Raw genomic sequence first — 21,818 nt, forward strand, 5'->3', positions numbered from 1 at the left:
GTGGCACCTATGGTTCCATCTGTTGAGCCTCCTGCCCCGGTTTTGGTGGAGGGGGAATTGGAGTATATTGTGGAGAAGATTTTGGACTCTCGTGTTTCTAGACGGAAACTCCAGTATCTGGTTAAATGGAAGGGTTATGCTCAGGAAGATAATTCCTGGGTTTTTGCCTCTGATGTTCATGCTTCCGATCTTGTTCGTGCCTTTCATGCGGCTCATCCTGGTCGGCCTGGGGGCTCTGGTGAGGGTTCTGTGACCCCTCCTCAAGGTGGGGGTACTGTTGTGAATTCTGTGGCTGAATTCACTCCTGTGGTCACAAGTGGTACTGCAGCTTCTGAGCTTCCTCCCTCAGGTGTTCTGGTGAGCTCGTTAACTGCTTCATTACTTAACTCCGCCTGATGCTGCTATCCTTGCTCCTTGTCAATGTTTCAGTGTTGGATCTGAGCTTCTCCCGATTGTTCCTGTGACCTGCTGCTCTGTATAGCTAAGTGCTTTTTGCTTTTTTGTTGCTTTTTTTCTGTCCAGCTTGTCTTTTGTTTTGCTGGAAGCTCTGAGACGCAAAGGGTGTACCGCCGTGCCGTTAGTTCGGCGCGGTGGGTTTTTTTTGCCCCCTTTGTGTGGTTTTGCTTTAGGGTTTTTTGTAGACTGCAAAGTTCGCTTTACTGTCCTCGCTCTGTCCTAGAATATCGGGCCCCACTTTGCTGAATCTATTTCATCCCTACGTTTTCTCTTTTCATCTTACTCACAGTCATTATATGTGGGGGGCTGCCTTTTCCTTTGGGGAATTTCTCTGGGGCAAGTCAGGCCTATTTTTCTATCTTCAGGCTAGCTAGTTTCTTAGGCTGTGCCGAGTTGCCTAGGTAGTTGTTAGGCGCAATCCACAGCCGCTTTTAGTTGTGTTTAGGATAGGATCAGGTGTGCAGTCTACAGAGTTTCCACGTCTCAGAGCTCGTTCTTGTATTTTTGGGTATTTGTCAGATCACTGTGTGCGCTCTGATCGCTAAGCACACTGTGTTTCTGGATTGCCTTCATAACACCTGTCATTAGCAAACATAACAGAGGAGCTAGAGGCAGACACATACATTCTAGGGAGGAGCAAGAAGCAGACACAGACATTCTAGAGAGGAGCTAGAGGCAGACACATACATTCTAGGGAGGAGCTAGAGGCAGAAACACATTCTAGGGAGGAGCTAGAGGCAGACAGACATTCTAGGGAGGAGCTAGAAACAGACAGACATTCTAGGGAGGAGATAGAAGCAGACACAGACATTCTAGGGAGGAGCTAGAGGCAGACACAGGCATTCTAGGGAGGAGCTAGAGACAGACAGACATTCTAGGGAGGAGCTAGAGGCAGACACAGACATTCTAGCGAGGAGATAGAAGCAGACACAGACATTCTAGGGAGGAGCTAGAGGCAGACACAGACATTCTAGGGAGGAGATAGAAGCAGACACAGACATTCTACGGAGGAGCTAGAGGCAGACACAGACATTCTAGGGAGGAGATAGAGACAGACACAGACTTTCTAGGGAGGAGCTAGAGGCAGACACAGGCATTCTAGGGAGGAGCTAGAGGCAGACACAGGCATTCTAGGGAGGAGATAGAGACAGACACGGACTTTCTAGGGAGGAGCTAGAGGCAGAGACAGACATTCTAGGGAGGAGCTAAAGGCAGACACATGCATTCTAGGGAGGAGATAAAGGCAGATACAGACATTCTAGGAAGGAACTAGAGGCAGTCACAGACATTCTAAGGAGGAGCTAGAAGCAGACACAGACATTCTAGGGAGGAGCTAGAGACAGACACAGACATTCTAGGGAGGAGCTAGAGGCAGACACAAGCATTCTAGGGAGGAGCTAGAGGCAGGCATAGACATTCTAGGGAGGAGATAGAAGCAGACACAGACATTCTAGGGAGGAGCTAGAGGCAGACACAGGCATTCTAGGGAGGAGCTAGAGGCAGACACAGACATTCTAGGGAGGAGCTAGAGTGTTGTGAATTCAGCTTTTGGGCTCCCTCCGGTGGTTGTAGAGGGTAATGCAGTTGTGCCTGGACTGCAGGATTGGACAGGTGTATCTACTAATTGCAAAACTGACTGGGGTATATAGCTTTGCAGGACTCTTTAGTCCCTGCCAGTTCTCCATTGTTTTTGGAGGATTCATATCCCTTCTGGTCTCTCCTGTTCGCTGTGCTTTTCTTCGAAGATAAGTCATGGCTTTGTTTTTGCTGTCCACCTGCTGTGGACCTTATAGTTCTGTGCATTTTCATGTTTTGTCTTGTCCAGCTTTGTCTGTGAAGTATTTTTTGCAGCCTTGCTGAGTCTCTGGAGATGCAGATATACCTTCCATGTCTTTAGTCAGATGTGGTGTTTTGTATTTTCTGTGGTGGATATTTTCTAGTGTTTTAATACTGACCGCATAGTACTCTGTTCTATTCTTTCTATTTAGCTAGTATGGCCTCCTATGCTAAATCCTGATTTCATGTCTGCGTGTGTTTTTTCCCTCTCCTCTCACAGTTAATATTTGTGGGGGGCTGCCTGTCCTTTGGGGATTTTCTCTGAGGCAAGATAGGTTTCCTGTTTCTGTCTTTAGGGGTAGTTAGTTTCTTAGGCTGTGTCGAGGGGTCTAGGGAGAGTTAGGTACCCCCCACGGCTACTTCTAGTTGCACTGCTAAGTTCAGGGTTTGCGGTCAGTACAGGGGCCACCTTCTCCAGAGTACGTCTCATGCTGCTCCGAGGCCACCAGATCATAACACTAGAGGCAGAGACAGACATCCTAGGGAGGAGCTAGAGGCAGAGACAGACATTCTAGGGAGGAGCTAGAGGCAGAGACAGACATTCTAGGGAGGAGCTAGAGGCAGAGACAGACATTCTAGAGAGGAGCTAGAGGCAGAGACAGACATTCTTGGGAGGAGCTAGAGGCAGAAACAGACATTCTAGGGAGGAGCTAGAGGCAGACACAGACATTCTAGAGAGGAGTTAGAGGCAGACACACACATTCTAGGGAGGAGCTAGAAGCATAGACAGACATTCTAGGGAGGAGCTAGAAGCAGACACAGACATTCTAGGGAGGAGCTAGAGGCAGACACAGACATTCTAGGGAGGAGCTAGAAGCAGAGACAGACATTCTAGGGAGGAGCTAGAGGCAGACACAAGCATTCTAGGGAGGAGCTAGAGGCAGACTCAGACATTCTAAGGAGGCGCTAGAGGCAGACACAGACATTCTAGGGAGGAGCTACAGGCAGACACGGACATTCTAGGGAGGAGCTAGAGGCAGACACAGAAATTCTAGAGAGGAGCTAGAGGCAGACACATGCATTCTAGAGAGGAGCTAGAGGCAGACACATACATTCTAGAGAGGAGCTAGAGGCAGGCACATACATTCTAGAGAGGAGCTAGAGGCAGACACGGACATTCTAGGGAGGAGCTAGAGGCAAACACAGACATTCTAGAGAAGAGTTAGAGGTAGACACAGATATACTAGGGAGGAGCTAGAGGCAGACACAGACATTCTAGAGAGGAGCTAGAAGCAGACACAGACATTCTAGGAAGGAGCTAGAGGCAGACACAGACATTCTAGGGAGGAGCTAGAGGCAGAGACAGACATTCTAGGGTGGAGCAAGAGGCAGAGACAGACATTCTAGGGAGGAGCTAGAGGCAGAGACAGACATTCTAGGGAGGAGCTAGAGGCAGACACAGACATTCTAGAGAGGAGTTATAGGCAGACACAGACATTCTAGGGAGGAGCTAGAGGCAGAAACAGACATTCTAGGGAGGAGCTAGAGGCAGACACAGACATTCTAGAGAGGAGTTAGAGGCAGACACAGACATTCTAGGGAGGAGCTAGAGTCAGACACAGACATTCTAGAGAGGAGCTAGAGGCAGACACAGACATTCTAGGGAGGAGCTAGAGGCAGACACAGACATTCTAGAGGAGCTAGAGGCAGACACAGACATTCTGCCTCAAGTTCTTGTGAGACTATAATTACAGTTCTCCATAGAACTTTCTAAGCACAAACTGTCATCTATCTTAGTAATGGGAAAATCTGTCTTCACTGAACGCAGATTTTACAAATTTTTCCCCTACACTTAGAATGAATGATTAATCGAGGAGAATAAAGACGCAGAGTTCCCTGATATCATCTATTAAAACATTTTTTATTTTTATGTATGTTATTGTCTTATGGAAACAAAAATAAACAATAGCTGCACTTGAATTCAAGTTACAGAAAATAGAAAGATTCATAAATAATACTCACCATATGAAAACGATGCATACCGCACCCCAGATCTCAATTTAAAAGTTTGAATTGCACATATTTTCACTGCACATGAGAAGCTGAATTCATACAGCACCATTAGCACATATTAGTCACCTAGACTCCTCTCCTGTAGTTTTACTGCCCCTTAGTGGTTGACTAAGACTATTGCAGCTATTCTACCAAACAAAAATCTAATGATGAAGCAATTTACTCCACTTCCAATATTCTCAGCCACCTCGAAATTTCAGCTTGCTTTCAGGGAATAGATACACACCTGCTTAGATAAAGATGTTAGGAACATGGAAAAGAAGCTGCTGAGAACAAGCTATAAATGTGTTACATCTAGAAAATCATCTGTGAGACAGATACATCAGAAACACCAATTTTTCTCCATTCCTGAGTTTGTTACAATGTATTGGTGCAGGTGAAATGTATCAACCTGAATTCCAGGCTGTTTAGTTCACATGGTTGACTAGAGAACTTTCAATGTTTGTAACAAACCCTCAGCTGTGAGCACTGCTAGATATGGATGAGTTTAATGGAGGCCCCATGCCTCATGTGTTGTCATGTCACAGCTTGCTGTAATTATCACACTTCCTTCAGATGTCTGAGGTTCATACAAAGGAAGAATGAGAACTGCAGGGCAGTAGCGGCCACTGATTGGCTGCAGTGCTCACGTGGCATAACAATATCACACAAGCCCATAAAGACCTGATGCTAACTTTGCTCAACTGCGTCAGTGCAGGAGGTATCTGATATTCTTATTTTACACTGTGGAGTATAGTATTTAAGAAAAGGTTGTTCTAGTAGTCTGTAAAGAGATTGGAATTGGAAAGAGCAGTTTCACGGGGAACACCCACTGAGCTGTGAACCTGCAGCTCCACAGAGAACACCCACTGAGCTCTGAACCTTCAGCTCCACAGAGAACACCCACTGAGCTCTGAACCTTCAGCTCCACAGGGAACACCCACTAAGTTCTGAACCTGCAGCTCCACAGGTAACATCCCCTGAGCTCTAAACCTGAAGCTCCACAGGATATACCCACTGAGCTCTGAACCTGAAGCTCCACAGGGAACATCCACTGAGCTCTGAATCTGAAGCTCCACAGGGAACATCCATTGAGCTCTGAACCTGAAGCTCCACAGGAAACATCCACTGAGCTCTGATCCTGAAGCTCCACAGGGAACATCCAATGATCTCTGAACCTGAAGCTCCACAGGGAACTCCCACTAAGCTCTGAACTTGCAGCTTCACATGGAACATCCACTGAGCTCTGAACCTGCAGCTTCACATGGAACATCCATTGAGCTCTGAACCTGCAGCTTCACATGGAACACCCACTGAGCTCTGAACTTGCAGCTTCACATGGAACATCCACTGAGCTCTGAACCTGCAGCTTCACATGGAACATCCACTGAGCTCTGAACCTGCAGCTCCACAGAAAATACCCACTGAGCTCTGAACTTGCAGCTTCACATGGAACATGCACTGAGCTCTGAACCTGCAGCTTCACATGGAACATCCACTGAGCTCTGAACCTGCAGCTCCACAGAAAATACCCACTGAGCTCTGAACTTGCAGCTTCACATGGAACATCCACTGAGCTCTGAACCTGCAGCTTCACATGGAACATGCACTGAGCTCTGAACCTGCAGCTTCACATGGAACATCCACTGAGCTCTGAACCTGCAGCTCCACAGAAAATACCCACTGAGCTCTGAACTTGCAGCTTCACATGGAACATCCACTGAGCTCTGAACCTGCAGCTTCACATGGAACATCCACTGAGCTCTGAACCTGCAGCTTCACATGGAACATCCACTGAGCTCTGAACCTGCAGCTCCACAGAAAATACCCACTGAGCTCTGAACTTGCAGCTTCACATGGAACATCCACTGAGCTCTGAACCTGCAGCTTCACATGGAACATGCACTGAGCTCTGAACCTGCAGCTTCACATGGAACATCCACTGAGCTCTGAACCTGCAGCTCCACAGAAAATACCCACTGAGCTCTGAACTTGCAGCTTCACATGGAACATCCACTGAGCTCTGAACCTGCAGCTCCACAGAGAACATCCACTGAGCTCTGAACCTGCAGCTTCACATGGAACATCCACTGAGCTCTGAACTTGCAGCTCCACAGAGAACACCCACTGAGCTCTGAACCTGCAGTTCCACAGGGAACACACTGAGCTCTGAACCTGCAGCTCCGCAGGGAAAACTCACTGAGCTCTGAATCTGCAGCAGACAGGAAGAGCTGACATACAAATTGAAGACGGGAATAAAAAGGAATTATCTGGTTCTTTCAAATTGATGATTAATCCTTAGTGTGGACTATCAATTTCAAGTTGGTGATGGTCCCATTCTCAATGCCCCCCATGAGCATCTGATTATAGGGGTTTTGAGCCGCATTCTTCTTAATCATACTGTATTTACCATTCACTTGAATGTAACATTGCTGTAGTAAAATGTGTTACCAGCTGCGACTTCTGCTACAGGTATGAAACTGCCCAGTGCACAATGGAAGGGCAGGCCTCATAGTCCGTTCATACAGCTGGTTGTCAGGGCTCGCAATGTAATACTGGTGGACAATACATCAATGTCAGTCCTGAGTATGCTATGCTTTGTTCCTAGCTGTGGAGGGGGATGCTAATTAAGGACCCCCATCTCTTACCCAGAGCAGAGTGTGGCTGCAAAGAGCAGAAGGATGAAGCATGTGACGGCATTAAACAGATAAATCATTCATTTAAAAGGACTTCTTGTAGTACTTCATTCCCCTGTGGTGGCGCTGTAGAATATTAAACATTTCCAGCACAGATCACAGGTGATCGCTGGGGATTCAGCAGCAGGACACCAAATGTGACCGTGTGATTCTATGGGTATCATTCTAATGTAAAGGGATGGTGCCAAGTGAATACCACCTTTAAATCAATCAATATTTATTTTAAAAAGAAAAGTTCAATGCTTCTGTTTTCCTGCTGTATTTTCCAGAGTGAAGAACTGAAGGGCCGACTAAAAGAGCAGGATGTCACGATTGGAGAGCTGAAGGAAAAAATTGATCTGCTCGAATGTCAGGTGAGCCAAAAAATATAGAGTGATACACTGTATATATATATACTAGCTATTGAACCCATTCTATGCCCGGGTGGCGAGCATTTATATTGGTATATGGTCTCCATCCTGGTATGTGCTGCTCCATCCTGCGTCCCCATCCTGTCATGTGCTGCTCCATCCTGCGTCCCCATCCTGTCATGTGCTGCACCCATCCTGCGCCCCCATTCTGTCATGTACTGCACCCATCCTGCGCCCCCATCCTGTCATGTGCTGCTCCCATCCTGCATCCCCATCCTGTCATGCGCTGCTCCATCCTGCGTCCCCATCCTGTCATGTGCTGCTCCATCCTGCGTCCCCATCCTGTCATGTGCTGCACCCATCCTGCGCCCCCATTCTGTCATGTGCTGCACCCATCCTGCACCCCCATCCTGTCATGTGCTGCACCCATCCTGCGCCCCCATCCTATCATGTGCTGCTCCATCCTGCGCCCCCATCCTGTCATGTGCTGCTCCCATCCTGCGCCCCCATCCTGTCATGTGCTGCTCCCATCCTGCGCCCCCATCCTGTCATGTGCTGCACCCATCCTGCGCCCCCATCCTGTCATGTGCTGCTCCCATCCTGTGCCCCCATCCTGTCATGTGCTGCTCCCATCCTGCGCCTCCATTCTGACATGTGCTGCTCCCATCCTGCGCCACCGTTCTTTAATTTGCTGTTCCCATCCATATGCCCCATACGCTGCTCCATAAAGGTTTATGGCCCCCATAAGATGCTACATAGTATATGCCCCGTACACTGCTCCATTATGGTTTATGGCCCCCATAAGATGCTCCATGGTATATTCCCCCGTACACTGCTCCATTATGGTTTATGGCCCCATAAGATGCTCCATAGTGTATGCCCCCGTACACTGCTCCATTATGGTTGATGGCCCCCATAAGATGCTCCATAGTGTATGCCCCCGTACACTGCTCCATTATGGTTGATGGCCTCCATAAGATGCTCCATAGTGTATGCCCCCGTACACTGCTTCATTATGGTTTATGGCCCCCATAACATGCTCTATAGTGTATGCCCCATATGCTGCTGCAATATATGAAAAAAATAATACCATGCTCACCTATGGTCGCTGGGCGCCGAGTGCTGGGGGGCCTGAGCAGGCGGGGACACCGGCGCGCTGTGGGGGTCAGGTGCCGGTATCACCGCTAGCTCAGGCCCCCCAGCACTTGCTATATTCACCTGGCCCCGTTCCACCGCTGCGCGCCGCCATCTTCCGGCTCCTCTGGCTGTGACTGGTCAGTCAGAACTGAACGTCACAGGCCGAGGACCCGGGAAGATGGCGGCGCACAGCGGTGGAATGGGGCCAGGTGAATATAGCCGATACTCACCCTCCTGGCGGTCCCTGCTGCTCTGTTGGAGATCACGGTGTGCGTTCAGTGTTTACGCATACCGCGATCTCCTGGGAGCGTCACTCTGTGGGGGCCAGACTGCGCCGGCGCTTGCGCAGTCTATAAAGGCTTCGGACAGAGTGACGCTCCCAGCGTTATATTATAGATAGACATCTATATATTCTGGATTACAGGAAGATTAAAAGAATATTGAGATTTCATACACATCATGGAGGAAGCTTCTAATATGGACACGACTTAGTCAGACATGGGCAATACATGTAGAAAATGTGCCCAAAATTGAGGAGATCCTCTTTGATTTTGGGTACTTTGGGGAGCATGACTCAAACTTCTCATTTTTTACCAACCCACGTGTCGGTAAGCGAGTGACTGTATCAGCCCAGAAATCTATTTTTTTTTGTGCCATTATTATGCAAATCCTTTTTAGTTCCAAGAAATCTTGCCTTGTTCCAAAATCTCCCATATTATAAAAATTGTCGCAGAGATTTCCTGCCCCCACCACTAGAGGGCGAGCTGAACACGGCTATATATGGCTCCTATTGACCTGCATGAAGGTCACATAAAAATGTACCCCAGGTGGTGGAATCTGGGATTATTGGGATGTGCGAGGAGCAGGACTGGAGAAGGAAAGGCTGCAAGTAGCGCGTGATTCCTGGACGTTCTCTTTTTGTTTCTAGAACAAAGAATTGAAATACAAGGTTGAGCACTGGTCGTCCCCGAACAAATTCAAAGTATCCAAATCAACGACTGTGAAGTAAGTAATCCGGATCCCCTATTGTTTCTTTTTATTTGTATATAATATATAATTGTATGTATACAGTACAGACCAAAAGTTTAGACACACCTTCTCATTTAAAGATTTTTCTGTATTTTCATGACTTTGAAAATTGTAAATTCACACTGAAGGCATCAAAACTATGAAATAACACATGTGGAATTATATACTTAACAAAAAAGTGTCACCGGGAATGGTTTTCCAACAATCTTGAAGGAGTTCCCAGAGATGCTTAGCACTTGTTGGCCCTTTTGCCTTCACTTTTCGGTCCAGCTCACCCCAAACCATCTCGATTGGGTTCAGGTCTGGTGACTGTGGAGGCCAGGTCATCTGGCGTAGCACCCCATCACTCTCCTTCTTGGTCAAATTGCCCTTACACAGCCTGGAAGTGTGTTTGGGGTCATTGTCCTGTTGAAAAATAAATGATGGTCCAACTAAACGCAAACCGGATGGAATAGCATGCCGCTGCAAGATGCTGTGGTAGCCATGCTGGTTCAGTATGCCTTCAATTTTGAATAAATCCCCAACAGTGTCACCAGCAAAGCCCCCCCACACATCACACCTCCTCCTCCATGCTTCACGGTGGGAACCAGACATGTAGAGTCCATCCATTCACATTTTCTGCATCGCACAAAGACACGGTGGTTGGAACCAAAGATCTCAAATTTGAACTCATCAGACCAAAGCACAGATTTCCACTGGTCTAATGTCCATTCCTTGTGTTCTTTAGCCCAAACAAGTCTCTTCTGCTTGTTGCCTGTCCTTAGCAGTGGTTTCCTAGCAGCTATTTTACCATGAAGGCCTGCTGCACAAAGTCTCCTCTTACCAGTTGTTGTAGAGATGTGTCTGCTGCTAGAACTCTGTGTGGCATTGACATGGTCTCTAATCTGAGCTGCTGTTAACCTGCGAGATCTGAGGCTGGTGACTCGGATAAACTTATCCTCAGAAGCAGAGGTGACTCTTGGTCTTCCTTTCCTGGGGCGGTCCTCATGTGAGCCAGTTTCTTTGTAGCGTTTCATGGTTTGTGCCACTGCACTTGGGGACACTTTCAAAGTTTCCCCAATTTTTCGGACTGACTGACCTAAAAGTAATGATGGCCACTCGTTTTTCTTTACTTAGCTGCTTTTTTCTTGCCATAAAACAAATTCCAACAGTCTATTCAGTAGGATTATCAGCTGTGTATCCACCAGACTTCTGCACAACACAACTGATGGTCCCAACCCCATTTATAAGGCAAGAAATCCCACTTATTAAACCTGACAGGGCACACCTGTGAAGTGAAAACCATTCCCGGTGACTACCTCTTGAAGCTCATCAAGAGAATGCCAAGAGTGTGCAAAGCAGTCATCAAAGCAAAAGGTGGCTACTTTGAAGAACCTAGAATATAAGACATAATTTCAGTTGTCTCACACTTTTTTGTTAAGTATATAATTCCACATGTAATTCATAGTTTTGATGCCTTCAGTGTGAATGTACAATTTTCATAGTCATGAAAATACAGAAAAATCTTTAAATGAGAAGGTGTGTCCAAACTTTTGGTCTGTACTGTATATATATTGTATTCCACTATATAAATGTATGCATATACTATACCTGTGTATTTATACACATACTATATATATATATATATATACTACATGGTGGCCCCGATTCTAACGCATAGGGTATTCTAGAATAGTCATGCCCACGTAGTATATTGCCCAGCCACGTAGTATATTGTCCAGCCACGTAGTATATTGCCCAGTCACGTAGTATATTGCCCAGCCACGTAGTATATTGCCCAGTCACGTAGTATATTGCCCAACCACGTAGTACATTGCCCAGCCACGTAGTATATTGCACAGCGACGTAGTATATTGCCCAGCCACGCAGTATATTGCCCAGCCACGTAGTATACAGCACAGAGCCACGTAGTATATTGCCCAGCCACGTAGTATACAGCACAGAGCCACGTAGTATATTGCACAGCGACGTAGTATATTGCCCAGCCACGTATGTAACAGGTTAAAAAATAAAAAATAAACATATACTCACCATCCGAAGGCCCCTTGTAGTCTTGGAGCATGTGTCCGGTGCACGCGGCGGCTTCCGGTCCCAGGGTTGGTATGAGCGCAGGACCTGTGATCACGTCGCGGTCACATGACCGTGACGTCATGGAAGGTCCTTCTCGCATAGCATCCTTGGCCCCGGAACCTTCCGCTTGCACTGCCGAGAAGAGGATGCAACGGTGGAGGGTGAGAATAACCTTTTTTTATTATTATTATTATTATTATTATTTGTAACATTAGATCTTTTTACTATTGATGCTGCATACGCATCATCAATAGTAAAAAAGTTGGTCTCACTGGGTTAATAACTGCGTTAATGGAGTGCGTTACACCGCGGTCCATTAACGCTGGCATTAACCCTGTGTGAGGGCTGACTGGAGGAGAGTATGGAGCGGGCACTGACTGTGGGGAGGAAGGAGCTGCCATTTTTCCGCTGGACTGTGCCGGTCGCTAATTGGTCGTGGCAAAACAATCAGCGACTTGGATTTCCATGACAGACAGAGGCCGCGACCAATGAATATCCGTGACAGACAGACAGACAGAAAGACAGACAGACGGAAGTGACCCTTAGACAATTATATAGTAGATATATATATATATATATATATACACACACACTGCTCAAAAAAATAAAGGGAACGCTGAAATGACACATCCTAGATCTCAATTAATGAAATATTCTCATTGAATACTTTGTTCTGTACAAAGTTGAATGTGCTGACAACAAAATCACACAAAAATCATCAATGGAAATGAAATTTATTAACCAATGTAGGCCTGGATTTGGAGTCACACACAAAATTAAAGTGAAATCTAGTGTCCTTAAAACAAGTCAAAATGATGCTCAGTAGTGTGTGTGGCCTCCACATGTCTTTATGACCTCCCTACAATGCCTGGGCATGCTCCTGATGAGGCAGCAGATGGTCTCCTGAGGGATCTCCTCCCAGACCTGGACTAAAGCATCCGCCAACTCCTGGACAGTCTGTGATGCAATGGGACGTTGGTGGATGGTGCGAGACATGATGTCCCAGATGTGCTCAATCGGATTCAGGTCTGGGGAATGGGTGGGCCAGTCCATAGCTTCAGTGCCTTCATATTGCAGGAACTGCTGACACACTCCAGCCACATGAGATCTGGCATTGTCCTGCATTAGAAGGAACCCAGGGCCAACTGCACCAGTATATGGTCTCACAAAGGGTCTGAGGATCTCATCCCGGTACCTAATGGCAGTCAGGCTACCTCTGGTGAGAACATGGAGGGCTGTGCGGCCCTCCAAAGAAATGCCACCCCACACCATTACTGACCCACTGCCAAAGCGGTGATGCTGAAGGATGTTGCAGGCAGCAGATCCCTCTCCACAGCGTCTCCAGACTCTGTCACGTCTGTCACATGTGCTCAGTGTGAATCTGCTTTCATCTGTGAAGAGCACAGGGAGCCAGTGGCGAATTTGGCAATCCTGGTATTCTGTGGCAAATGCCAAGCGTCCTGCATGGTGTTGGGCTGTGAGCTCAACCCCATCTGTGGACATCGGGCACTCAAACCATCCTCATGGAGTTGGTTTCTAACCATTTGTGCAGACACATGCACATTTGTGGCCTGCTGGAGGTCATTTTGCAGGGCTTTGGCAGTGCTCCTCCTGTTCCTTCTTCCACAAAGGCTGAGGTAACGGTCATGCTGCTGGGTTGTTGCCCTCCTACGACCCCCTCCACGTCTCCTGGTGTACTGGCCTGTCTCCTGGTAGCGCCTCCAGCCTCTGGAGACTACGCTGACAGACACAGCAAACCTTCTTGCCACAGCTTGCATTGATGTGCCATCCTGGATGAGCTGCACTACCTGAGCCACTTGTGTGGGTTTTAGAGTCCGTCTCATGCTACCACGAGTGTGAAAGCACAACCAACATTCAAAAGTGACCAAACCATCAGCCAGAAAGCATTGGTACTGAGATGTGGTCTGTGGTCCCCACCTGCAGAACCACTCCTTTATTGAGGGTGTCTTGATAATTGCCAATAATTTCCATCTGTTGTCTATTCTATTTGCACAACAGCATGTGAAATTGATTGTCAATCAGTGTTGCTTCCTAAGTGGACAGTTTGATTTCACTGGAGTCATGGAGTTGTATTCTGTTGTTTAAGTGTTCCCTTTATTTTTTTGAGCAGTGTATATAACAGAGTAGCCAGTTTGTACAGTGTCTTAAACTGTTTTCATGAACATTTAATCTTCTTCTTATTTCCAGGCATGGACTATATTACTTTCTTCTGAGTTAGGCGGTGCGTAAACCGCCGCTGCCTGACAATTGCTCTTTGGTTTGTGTGTTGTGCTCAGACGCAGGGGAGCATTTGCCTGCCAAGTGTATACTGCACTGTTTTATGCATGACCTAGTGCTTCAATAATGCATCAGATTGCATTTATTGGTATTGTCACTTTAAATGAGGCACTTCGATGTTGAACGCCAGACCGGGGGAGTAGTGTGGATTGTGATGTTCCTTTATAGGAAGCACTTCTCACATGTATATATCATACTTGCTAACTCCCCCCAATCATTCCTTAAAAAACTAGACCCCCGAGAGTCCGGAAGTGCAGGCAAACATCTGTGGAATGTTCCTGAGAGGTGTCGGAGCACAGCGGTTCCAGAAGGTTTCTCCAGTGCACATAAAATATGGCGCAGCTATGGGAAAATGTTTACAGCTAAGCGTTTCCTCCTATAAGATGCTGTCAAAAACTCTGGAGTTGGGTCAAAAACACAGAAGAAGTGGGAAACAATGTAGCTAGTGCTTCCTGGGTGACTATCATAGACATAGAACTTTCTCCCCGAGCTGCAAACTGGAACTAAAAAATATCAAATTGTCCCCAATTAAAGAGAAACTAAACTTTTATTTTTTTTTTTATAATTTTGTCCTTTATGGAAAGTTATGAAACTTTGCAAATCACTTTATTAAGGGCTTTATCTTCAGTCCTGTTAAAAAATGCATTTAAGTGGCTTCCAAACCCCGGCTTTTCCACAGTCTATTTGCTCCATTAGAGTACAGATGATGGCAGTGATCAATCATCTCCTGTATCCTCCTCTGAGTGTTGTGCAAATTAGAACATTCTTCCTGCAGCAGCTTATCCACACTTAGTGAGACCCAGGGGCTGAGCCGACCCATCACTGCCATCATCTGTACTCCAAAAGTTCTGAAGAAGGTTGAGTAGACTGGAGAAAAGCCTGACGTTTGATGTCACTTAGATGCAATTTTTCTTGCAGTAATGAAGGTGAAGTGATTTGTAAAGTTTCATAACTTTCTGTACAAAGTTCTAAAAAAAATATAAAATTAAAGTTTAGTTATTCTTTAAGTTTTGTTATGGAACCATCAAGCGCTGTGCCTCAGTTGAAGTTGAAACCGCCAAGCTCTGTGCCTACATTGGGAAACAAACATGCTTGAGCCTATGTGCACAAAAGTAGTAAAGGTTCACTTTCCGTGTGGTTTTAGTCCTGACTGGGTAAGCCGTGAGAGCCAGGGTGAGTCAACTCACTGGGGGGCAGACGTCTAACTGCTAAGGGGCTTGTGTGCCGAACACCGCTCCACCTGCTGCCGTTTGCTTTGCTGCATGCTGCCATTTACCACTGATCCGTCTCTGATAACTGTGAATTCTGCTCATTTTGCAGCGAGTATATGCTGGGCACCTTGTCTCCATACTTCATGCTACTGAGAAACAAGAACATCCCCGAAAGTAGCTGATGCCGACCATAGGAGGACGTTCAACCCACGCCTGGTGGATTCCGCCAAGCACAGTGACGACATTTCAGGGGGATCGGATCCCGTCACCTGTTGATTTAGTATTATTTAAAGAGACAGTCTGCATTCTAAAAAAAAAAAAAAACATTTTCAAATACCCTATCAGGGAATCATGACTTAATAGAGAAGAGTCCTTCGTTAGGAAATCTCTTTCATCAGTCAGAGCAGACTTAAGACAAAAACTTTCTGGAGGACCCAGCCTATCGATTTCAAATAAGAATTGTGTAATGCTTCTTATCCCCTGCGGAGGCGCTGCTTGATAATCGAACACTTGATGCCTGATCACAACTGATCGCTGGGGATCTCACGAGAGAAAAAAACTTTCATTTGGTCATTTTTAGTGGCCTGTTCTATCATTTACATGACTTTCCAAAACCCTTTAATCTTCCTGCTGATTTTATGATCATGAAAGTTGGAACCAAACGTTTGTTTATGAATTTATTTTACAATTTTGCTCTGCATGAAAAGTTATGAAAATCACTTTATTAAGGGACTTGCTCTTACCCGTATAAAAAAAAATATTTTACCTAGGCTATTCACCTACCTCGGCTGCATTGATATCAGTATGAACTCCTTTGGAGTACAGACAATTGCAGTGAGCGATATCAGTATGTAATCCTTTCGAGTACAGATTGCAGTGATCGATATCAGTATGTACTCCTTAGGAGTACAGACAATTGCAGTGATCGATATCAGTATGTACTCCTTAGGAGTACAGACAATTGCAGTGATCGATATCAATATGTAATCCTTAGGAGTACAGACAATTGCAGTGATCGATATAAATATGTAATCCTTTGGAGTACAGACAATTGCAGTGATCGATATAAATATGTAATCCTTTGGAGTACAGACAATCGCAGTGATCGATATAAATATGTAATCCTTTGGAGTACAGATTATTGCGGTGATCGATATCAATATGTAATCCTTTGGAGTACAGACAATTGCAGTGATCGATATCAATATGTAATCCTTTGGAGTACAGACAATTGCAGTGATCGATATCAATATGTAATCCTTTGGAGTACAGACAATTGCAGTGATCGATATCAATATGTAATCCTTTGAAATACAGACAATTGCAGTGAGCGATATCAGTATGTAATCCTTTGGAGTACAGACAATTGCAGTGATCGATATCAATATGTAATCCTTTGGAGTACAGACAATTGCAATGAGCGATATCAGTATGAACTCCTTTGGAGTACAGACAATTGCAGTGATCGATATCAATATGTAATCCTTTGGAGTACAGACAATTGCAGTGATCGATATCAATATGTAATCCTTTGGAGTACAGACAATTGCAGTGAGCGATATCAATATGTAATCCTTTGGAGTACAGACAATTGCAGTGAGCGATATCAGTATGTAATCCTTTGGAGTACAGACAATTGCAGTGATCGATATCAGTATGTAATCCTTTGGAGTACAGACAATTGCAGTGATCGATATCAATATGTAATCCTTTGGAGTACAGACAATTGCAGTGATCGATATCAGTATGTAATCCTTTGGAGTACAGACAATTGCAGTGAGCGATATCAGTATGTAATCCTTTGGAGTACAGACAATTGCAGTGAGCGATATCAGTATGTAATCCTTTGGAGTACAGACAATTGCAGTGATCGATATCAATATGTAATCCTTTGGAGTACAGACGATTGCAATGAGCGATATCAGTATGAACTCCTTTGGAGTACAGACAATTGCAGTGAGCGATATCAGTATGTAACCCTTTGGAGTACAGACAATTGCAGTGAGCGATATCAATATGTAATCCTTTGGAGTACAGATTATTGCGGTGATCGATATCAATATGTAATCCTTTGGAGTACAGACAATTGCAGTGAGCGATATCAGTATGTAATCCTTTGGAGTACAGACAATTGCAGTGAGCGATATCAGTATGTAACCCTTTGGAGTACAGACAATTGCAGTGATCGATATCAGTATGTAATCCTTTGGAGTACAGACAATTGCAGTGATCGATATCAGTATGTAATCCTTTGGAGTACAGACAATTGCAGTGAGCGATATCAATATGTAATCCTTTGGAGTACAGACGATTGCAATGAGCGATATCAGTATGAACTCCTTTGGAGTACAGACAATTGCAGTGAGCGATATCAGTATGTAACCCTTTGGAGTACAGACAATTGCAGTGAGCGATATCAGTATGTAACCCTTTGGAGTACAGACAATTGCAGTGAGCGATATCAATATGTAATCCTTTGGAGTACAGACAATTGCAGTGAGCGATATCAGTATGTAATCCTTAGGAGCAGCAACCTGAACCTGTACTAGGAGATGTATTTTAGATTATCTCCAACTTGAAAATCATTGCTACAGTGGGTAAGAGGAAAGACTGTTCTTTTATGGTATGCCTACCCCTCCTCATATCTGTATGGCATAGCCAGGTGTATATTACTTCCCATTCACTCTCACTTTGTAACATTGTTTCACATTTCTGTACAAATCCTTTAAGCCACGCCTCTATTCCACTCCCAAAGTCGCCCTTCTATATTTATGCAAATTACCATAAACCCCACCCATTGTGTAACGGTAATTGTTGTTTTACATGGAATGATCTGTAGCTTAGGCCTGGCGGGCATTTCATTAATTTATTAATATGGTATTAATAAAGGCCTGAAGCTGAACTGTTTTTGATAATATGAAGAGTATATTTTTTGTAATATGGAACATTTCTTCTGAAATTCAACGAAAGCCACCGAACTGTAATGCCACGAAGTCTCATAATGTAAGGCATAATGAAGACATTTCCAAATCTGTATGCCTTCTACAGAAATCTGATTAATATGGCAGATGGTAGGAGATGGGGAAAAACTGGCTTGAGTTCTGCCGAAGTTCCTTGCATCTTCTTTACCCTTAGTTTAGAAAATTAAAATGAAGATATAAGTAATCAGTGGCAGGTGATCATGAAAAACTGGTTTGGCTTCAGCCGGGCCTCCTTGTATCTTCACTTTAATTTTTTTAACTACTAAGGGTAAAGCAGAAACAAGTAAATCTGTGTCAGACTGGATGCTATAGAGTGTAGTGTCTGTCAACTTCAAATGTATTGATAAGAATAGAAAAATCTGATTACTAGGGCAGTATGAGATGAAGGAAGCCTGATTGGATTTTGGCCAGGCCTCCTTTACCCCCCAGGTCAGTATTTTGGCCGAAACTCCTTGGTCCTCCTTTACCCCCCATTCAGTGCATTAACATAAAGATATTAGTAATCTATGTCAGACCGGTCGCTATGGAATGCAGTGTTTGACAACTTCAAAAGTTTTGGTAAGGATAGAAAAATCTGATTACTAGGGCAGTATGAGATGAAGGAAGCCTGATTGGATTTTGGCCAGGCCTCCTTTACCCCCCAGTTCTGGATTTCGGCCAAGACTCCTTGGTCCTCCTTTACCCCCCTCCCCCCCCCCATTCAGTGCATTAACATAAAGATATTAGTAATCTATGTCAGACTGGTCGCTATGGAATGCAGTATTTGACAACTTCAAAAGTTTTGGTAAGGATAGAAAAATCTGACTAATAGGGCAGGCAGTAGGAGACAAAGAAAAACTAGTTTGAGTAATTTCAAGCCTCCTTGTATCTTTTTTTGCCCTAGTAATGTGCGGCAGACTGGTGACGAGGGAAAGCAGTGCTTGCAAGCTTCAAAAGTTGTGATAAGAATTTAAAAAAAAATCTGATTAATAGGGCAGACATTAGAAGATTCAATGGTTTGTTACAAAGTACCGACGGTGCTTGTTTCGCCTTGGCTGAAGATACAGATATTCCAAGGCAGACTGGTTGCTATGGAAATGGAATGTGCAGGTAAGAGTAGAGAATTCAAAAGCGATTGTAAGAACAGAAATATCTGGTTAATAGGGCCGGCAGTAGAAGATAAAGAAGGTCTGATTTCAGCCGATTCTCATTATCTCTTCATTTTAGTTATCTAAACTAACGGTAAAGAAGATATTAACGATAATCTGTGACAGACTGGTTACTAGGGAGTGTAGTGACTGTCAACTTCAAAAATCTGATTACAAGGTCAGTATGAGTTGAAGAAATCCTGCCTGGACTTCTTCCAGACCTCCTGGGCTCTTCTTTGTCTCCCAGTTCAGTATAGGAAGATGAAGAACTTAGTAGACCATGACAGACTGGTCGCTATGGAAGGCAGTGCTTGACAGCTTCAAAAGTTTTGGTAATAATAAGAAGATCTGATTAATAGAGCAGGCAGTAGAAGGCAAAGAAAAAAACACTATGAGTTCTTCCAAGCCTCCGTGTATTTTTATTTTGCCCTTACTAAAGTAAAATGAAGCTCTAAGTACTAAGTGGCAGATGGGTGACTAAGGAATGCAGTGCTTGACAGCTTCAAAAGTTGTGGTAAGAATGAAAAAACATCTGATTAATAGGGCAGTGTGAGATGGGAAAGGACACTGAATAATTCCAGTCAAAATCAAGACAATTTGCTAAAAAAATATCAACCCGCTGCAGTTAGGCCACAACTTGAATTGTTAATCAGATTTTATTTTTTTAAATATATACATTTTATAGTATTATTTGGTGTGTTTTTTTATATTTTATATCTCTAGGGCTTGATCAAACCAGTAGTAATGTTGATAATTAATCAACAGAATAAGAAGAATTTAGCAAAAAGTTAAAAATAACCCTGTACCATTTGGGGACTTTTAATGTTTTTGTATTTTTTTTTAAAGGAACAGCACTAATAAATTTTATATTTCTAGAACAGCTGTGATTTTTACACAACACTTCCAGCACTCAAATCCTATTTTTTGCTTGGCAATAAATATTGGTGGGTTAAAGGATATGAGCAATATTTTCGGCAACAATATATATATATATATTTTTTTTTTTACTGACATTTATGTACAGTACAGACCAAAAGTTTGGACACACCTTCTCATTTAAAGATTTTTCCGTATTTTCATGACTATGAAAATTGTACATTCACACTGAAGGCATCAAAACTATGAATTAACACATGTGGAATTATATACTTAACATAAAAGTGTGAAACAACTGAAATTATGTCTTATATTCTAGGTTCTTCAATGTAGCCACCTTTTGCTTTGATGACTGCTTTGCACACTCTTGGCATTCTCTTGATGAGCTTCAAGGGGTGAGAAGGTGTGTCCAAACCTTTGGTCTGTACTGTAGCTTGAGCTAAAAACTATTTTTTTTTTTTTGCAAGAGGGTTTAATTAAAAACATTGCACTGTTTGCCTTGCACACACTCTTTGATGTTCTGCATATAGCATGAGTTAAATGAGAATCCATCAGTGAGCTTATTCCAACCGGAGAGTTTATATCTCCTTTATTTGTCTTTTTCTGAGCTCCTTTTTGATGGTTTATGATCACAGACCACATCAATGTTGAGCTGAACTTTGACGTGATCATAAATTACCAACCGTAGATAGAAAACTATCAGAATGCGCTCACTGATTGATTGTTAGTTGACTCATTCTGCAGCCAGCCATGGACATGCAGGGTGAAAAAAGCATACAAAAACCAAATAGCCCAAAATATTTAATATAACCCAATTGCAAACATCATTATGGGCCCAAAATACATGCATCTAAGTAACTAAAATTCCCCTGAGGGTGTCCATATCCTTTAAAGACGTAAGATCATTCATTACTCAGTGTGTGTTCTCAGTCGTCAATGCCGCTATTGAACTTTATCTGTGAAACTTAATTTTAATTACTTTTCTAGCTAAATATTAGGTGCAGAGAAAGGCTGAACTTTGATTGCCATCTAGTGGCCACAATTGATACTACAGGAACAGTCTCTAGTAAAGTTGATTTCATTGGGCCATAATGGGACCTGCCAGCTGCCGGACTATCAGAGAACAACAGCCAGATATTAAAAAGTGTGCAGGTGAAGGAACAGCGCCACTCCAGGATGGCAACTATTTTGCATTTCTGTGTTTAAAACAAGTTTCAAACTCTTATACAAATTTTTCGATTATCGGATACCAAATAACGGGACAATGATAATAGTACCTGCTCTGCTACAAGTTCTTATGTGTGCAGATGTTATTTAATTTGCGCAATAAAATATTTTTTTGCCTTTTATGTGTGATGTATAAATGTGTTGTAAAGCAATAGAAAAAAATATTAACAATGAATTTTCTTTGTATCTGTTGTTGCAGTCATTTTGCTTTGTTTTCCGATTTTCATAAATTTTGCAAAAATTTAAACAGCAATAGAGCTGCAACACTTGAAAAACATGTAAATATTTACAGAGACCTGTCAGAAGAAGAAGCCGTTGTCTCGAAATTGCAACTTTCCATCTGATGTATCGGGGTATGTTCACATGGAGCCTTTTTGCGGAGTTATGCGAGTGGAAACTAAGTAGAGACAAGTTTTTAACTAGATTTGAGTTTTTCAGAAAGATTTAGTTTTTCTCCTCCATACTGTCCCTGCACACTTTTCTCCCCGTACTGTCACTTCACACATTGCACAAACCACTCCCCATACTGTCT

At 43.9% G+C, this 21,818-nt stretch overlaps 1 protein-coding gene across 4 annotated transcripts in view; it reads left to right on the forward strand.

Moving 5' to 3' along the window:
* CCDC68 (coiled-coil domain containing 68) overlaps positions 1-21,408 on the forward strand; it is a 125,874-nt gene extending 104,466 nt beyond the window's left edge. For 3 of the 4 annotated variants that reach the window (XM_069746023.1, XM_069746025.1, XM_069746022.1), the window contains exons 9-11: positions 7,250-7,333; positions 9,396-9,472; positions 15,185-21,408. In XM_069746023.1, the coding sequence (XP_069602124.1) occupies positions 7,250-7,333; positions 9,396-9,472; positions 15,185-15,257 (234 nt within the window). In that variant the 3' untranslated portion in view covers positions 15,258-21,408. Of the gene's footprint in view, positions 1-7,249; positions 7,334-9,395; positions 9,473-13,774; positions 13,809-15,184 lie in introns of all 4 variants that reach the window. The other variant, XM_069746024.1, reaches the window with a different exon arrangement.
* Positions 21,409-21,818: the final 410 nt, after the last annotated feature.

This window comes from Ranitomeya imitator, chromosome 1 (assembly GCF_032444005.1).
Source record: "Ranitomeya imitator isolate aRanImi1 chromosome 1, aRanImi1.pri, whole genome shotgun sequence".
NCBI classification, from domain to species: domain Eukaryota; kingdom Metazoa; phylum Chordata; class Amphibia; order Anura; family Dendrobatidae; genus Ranitomeya; species Ranitomeya imitator.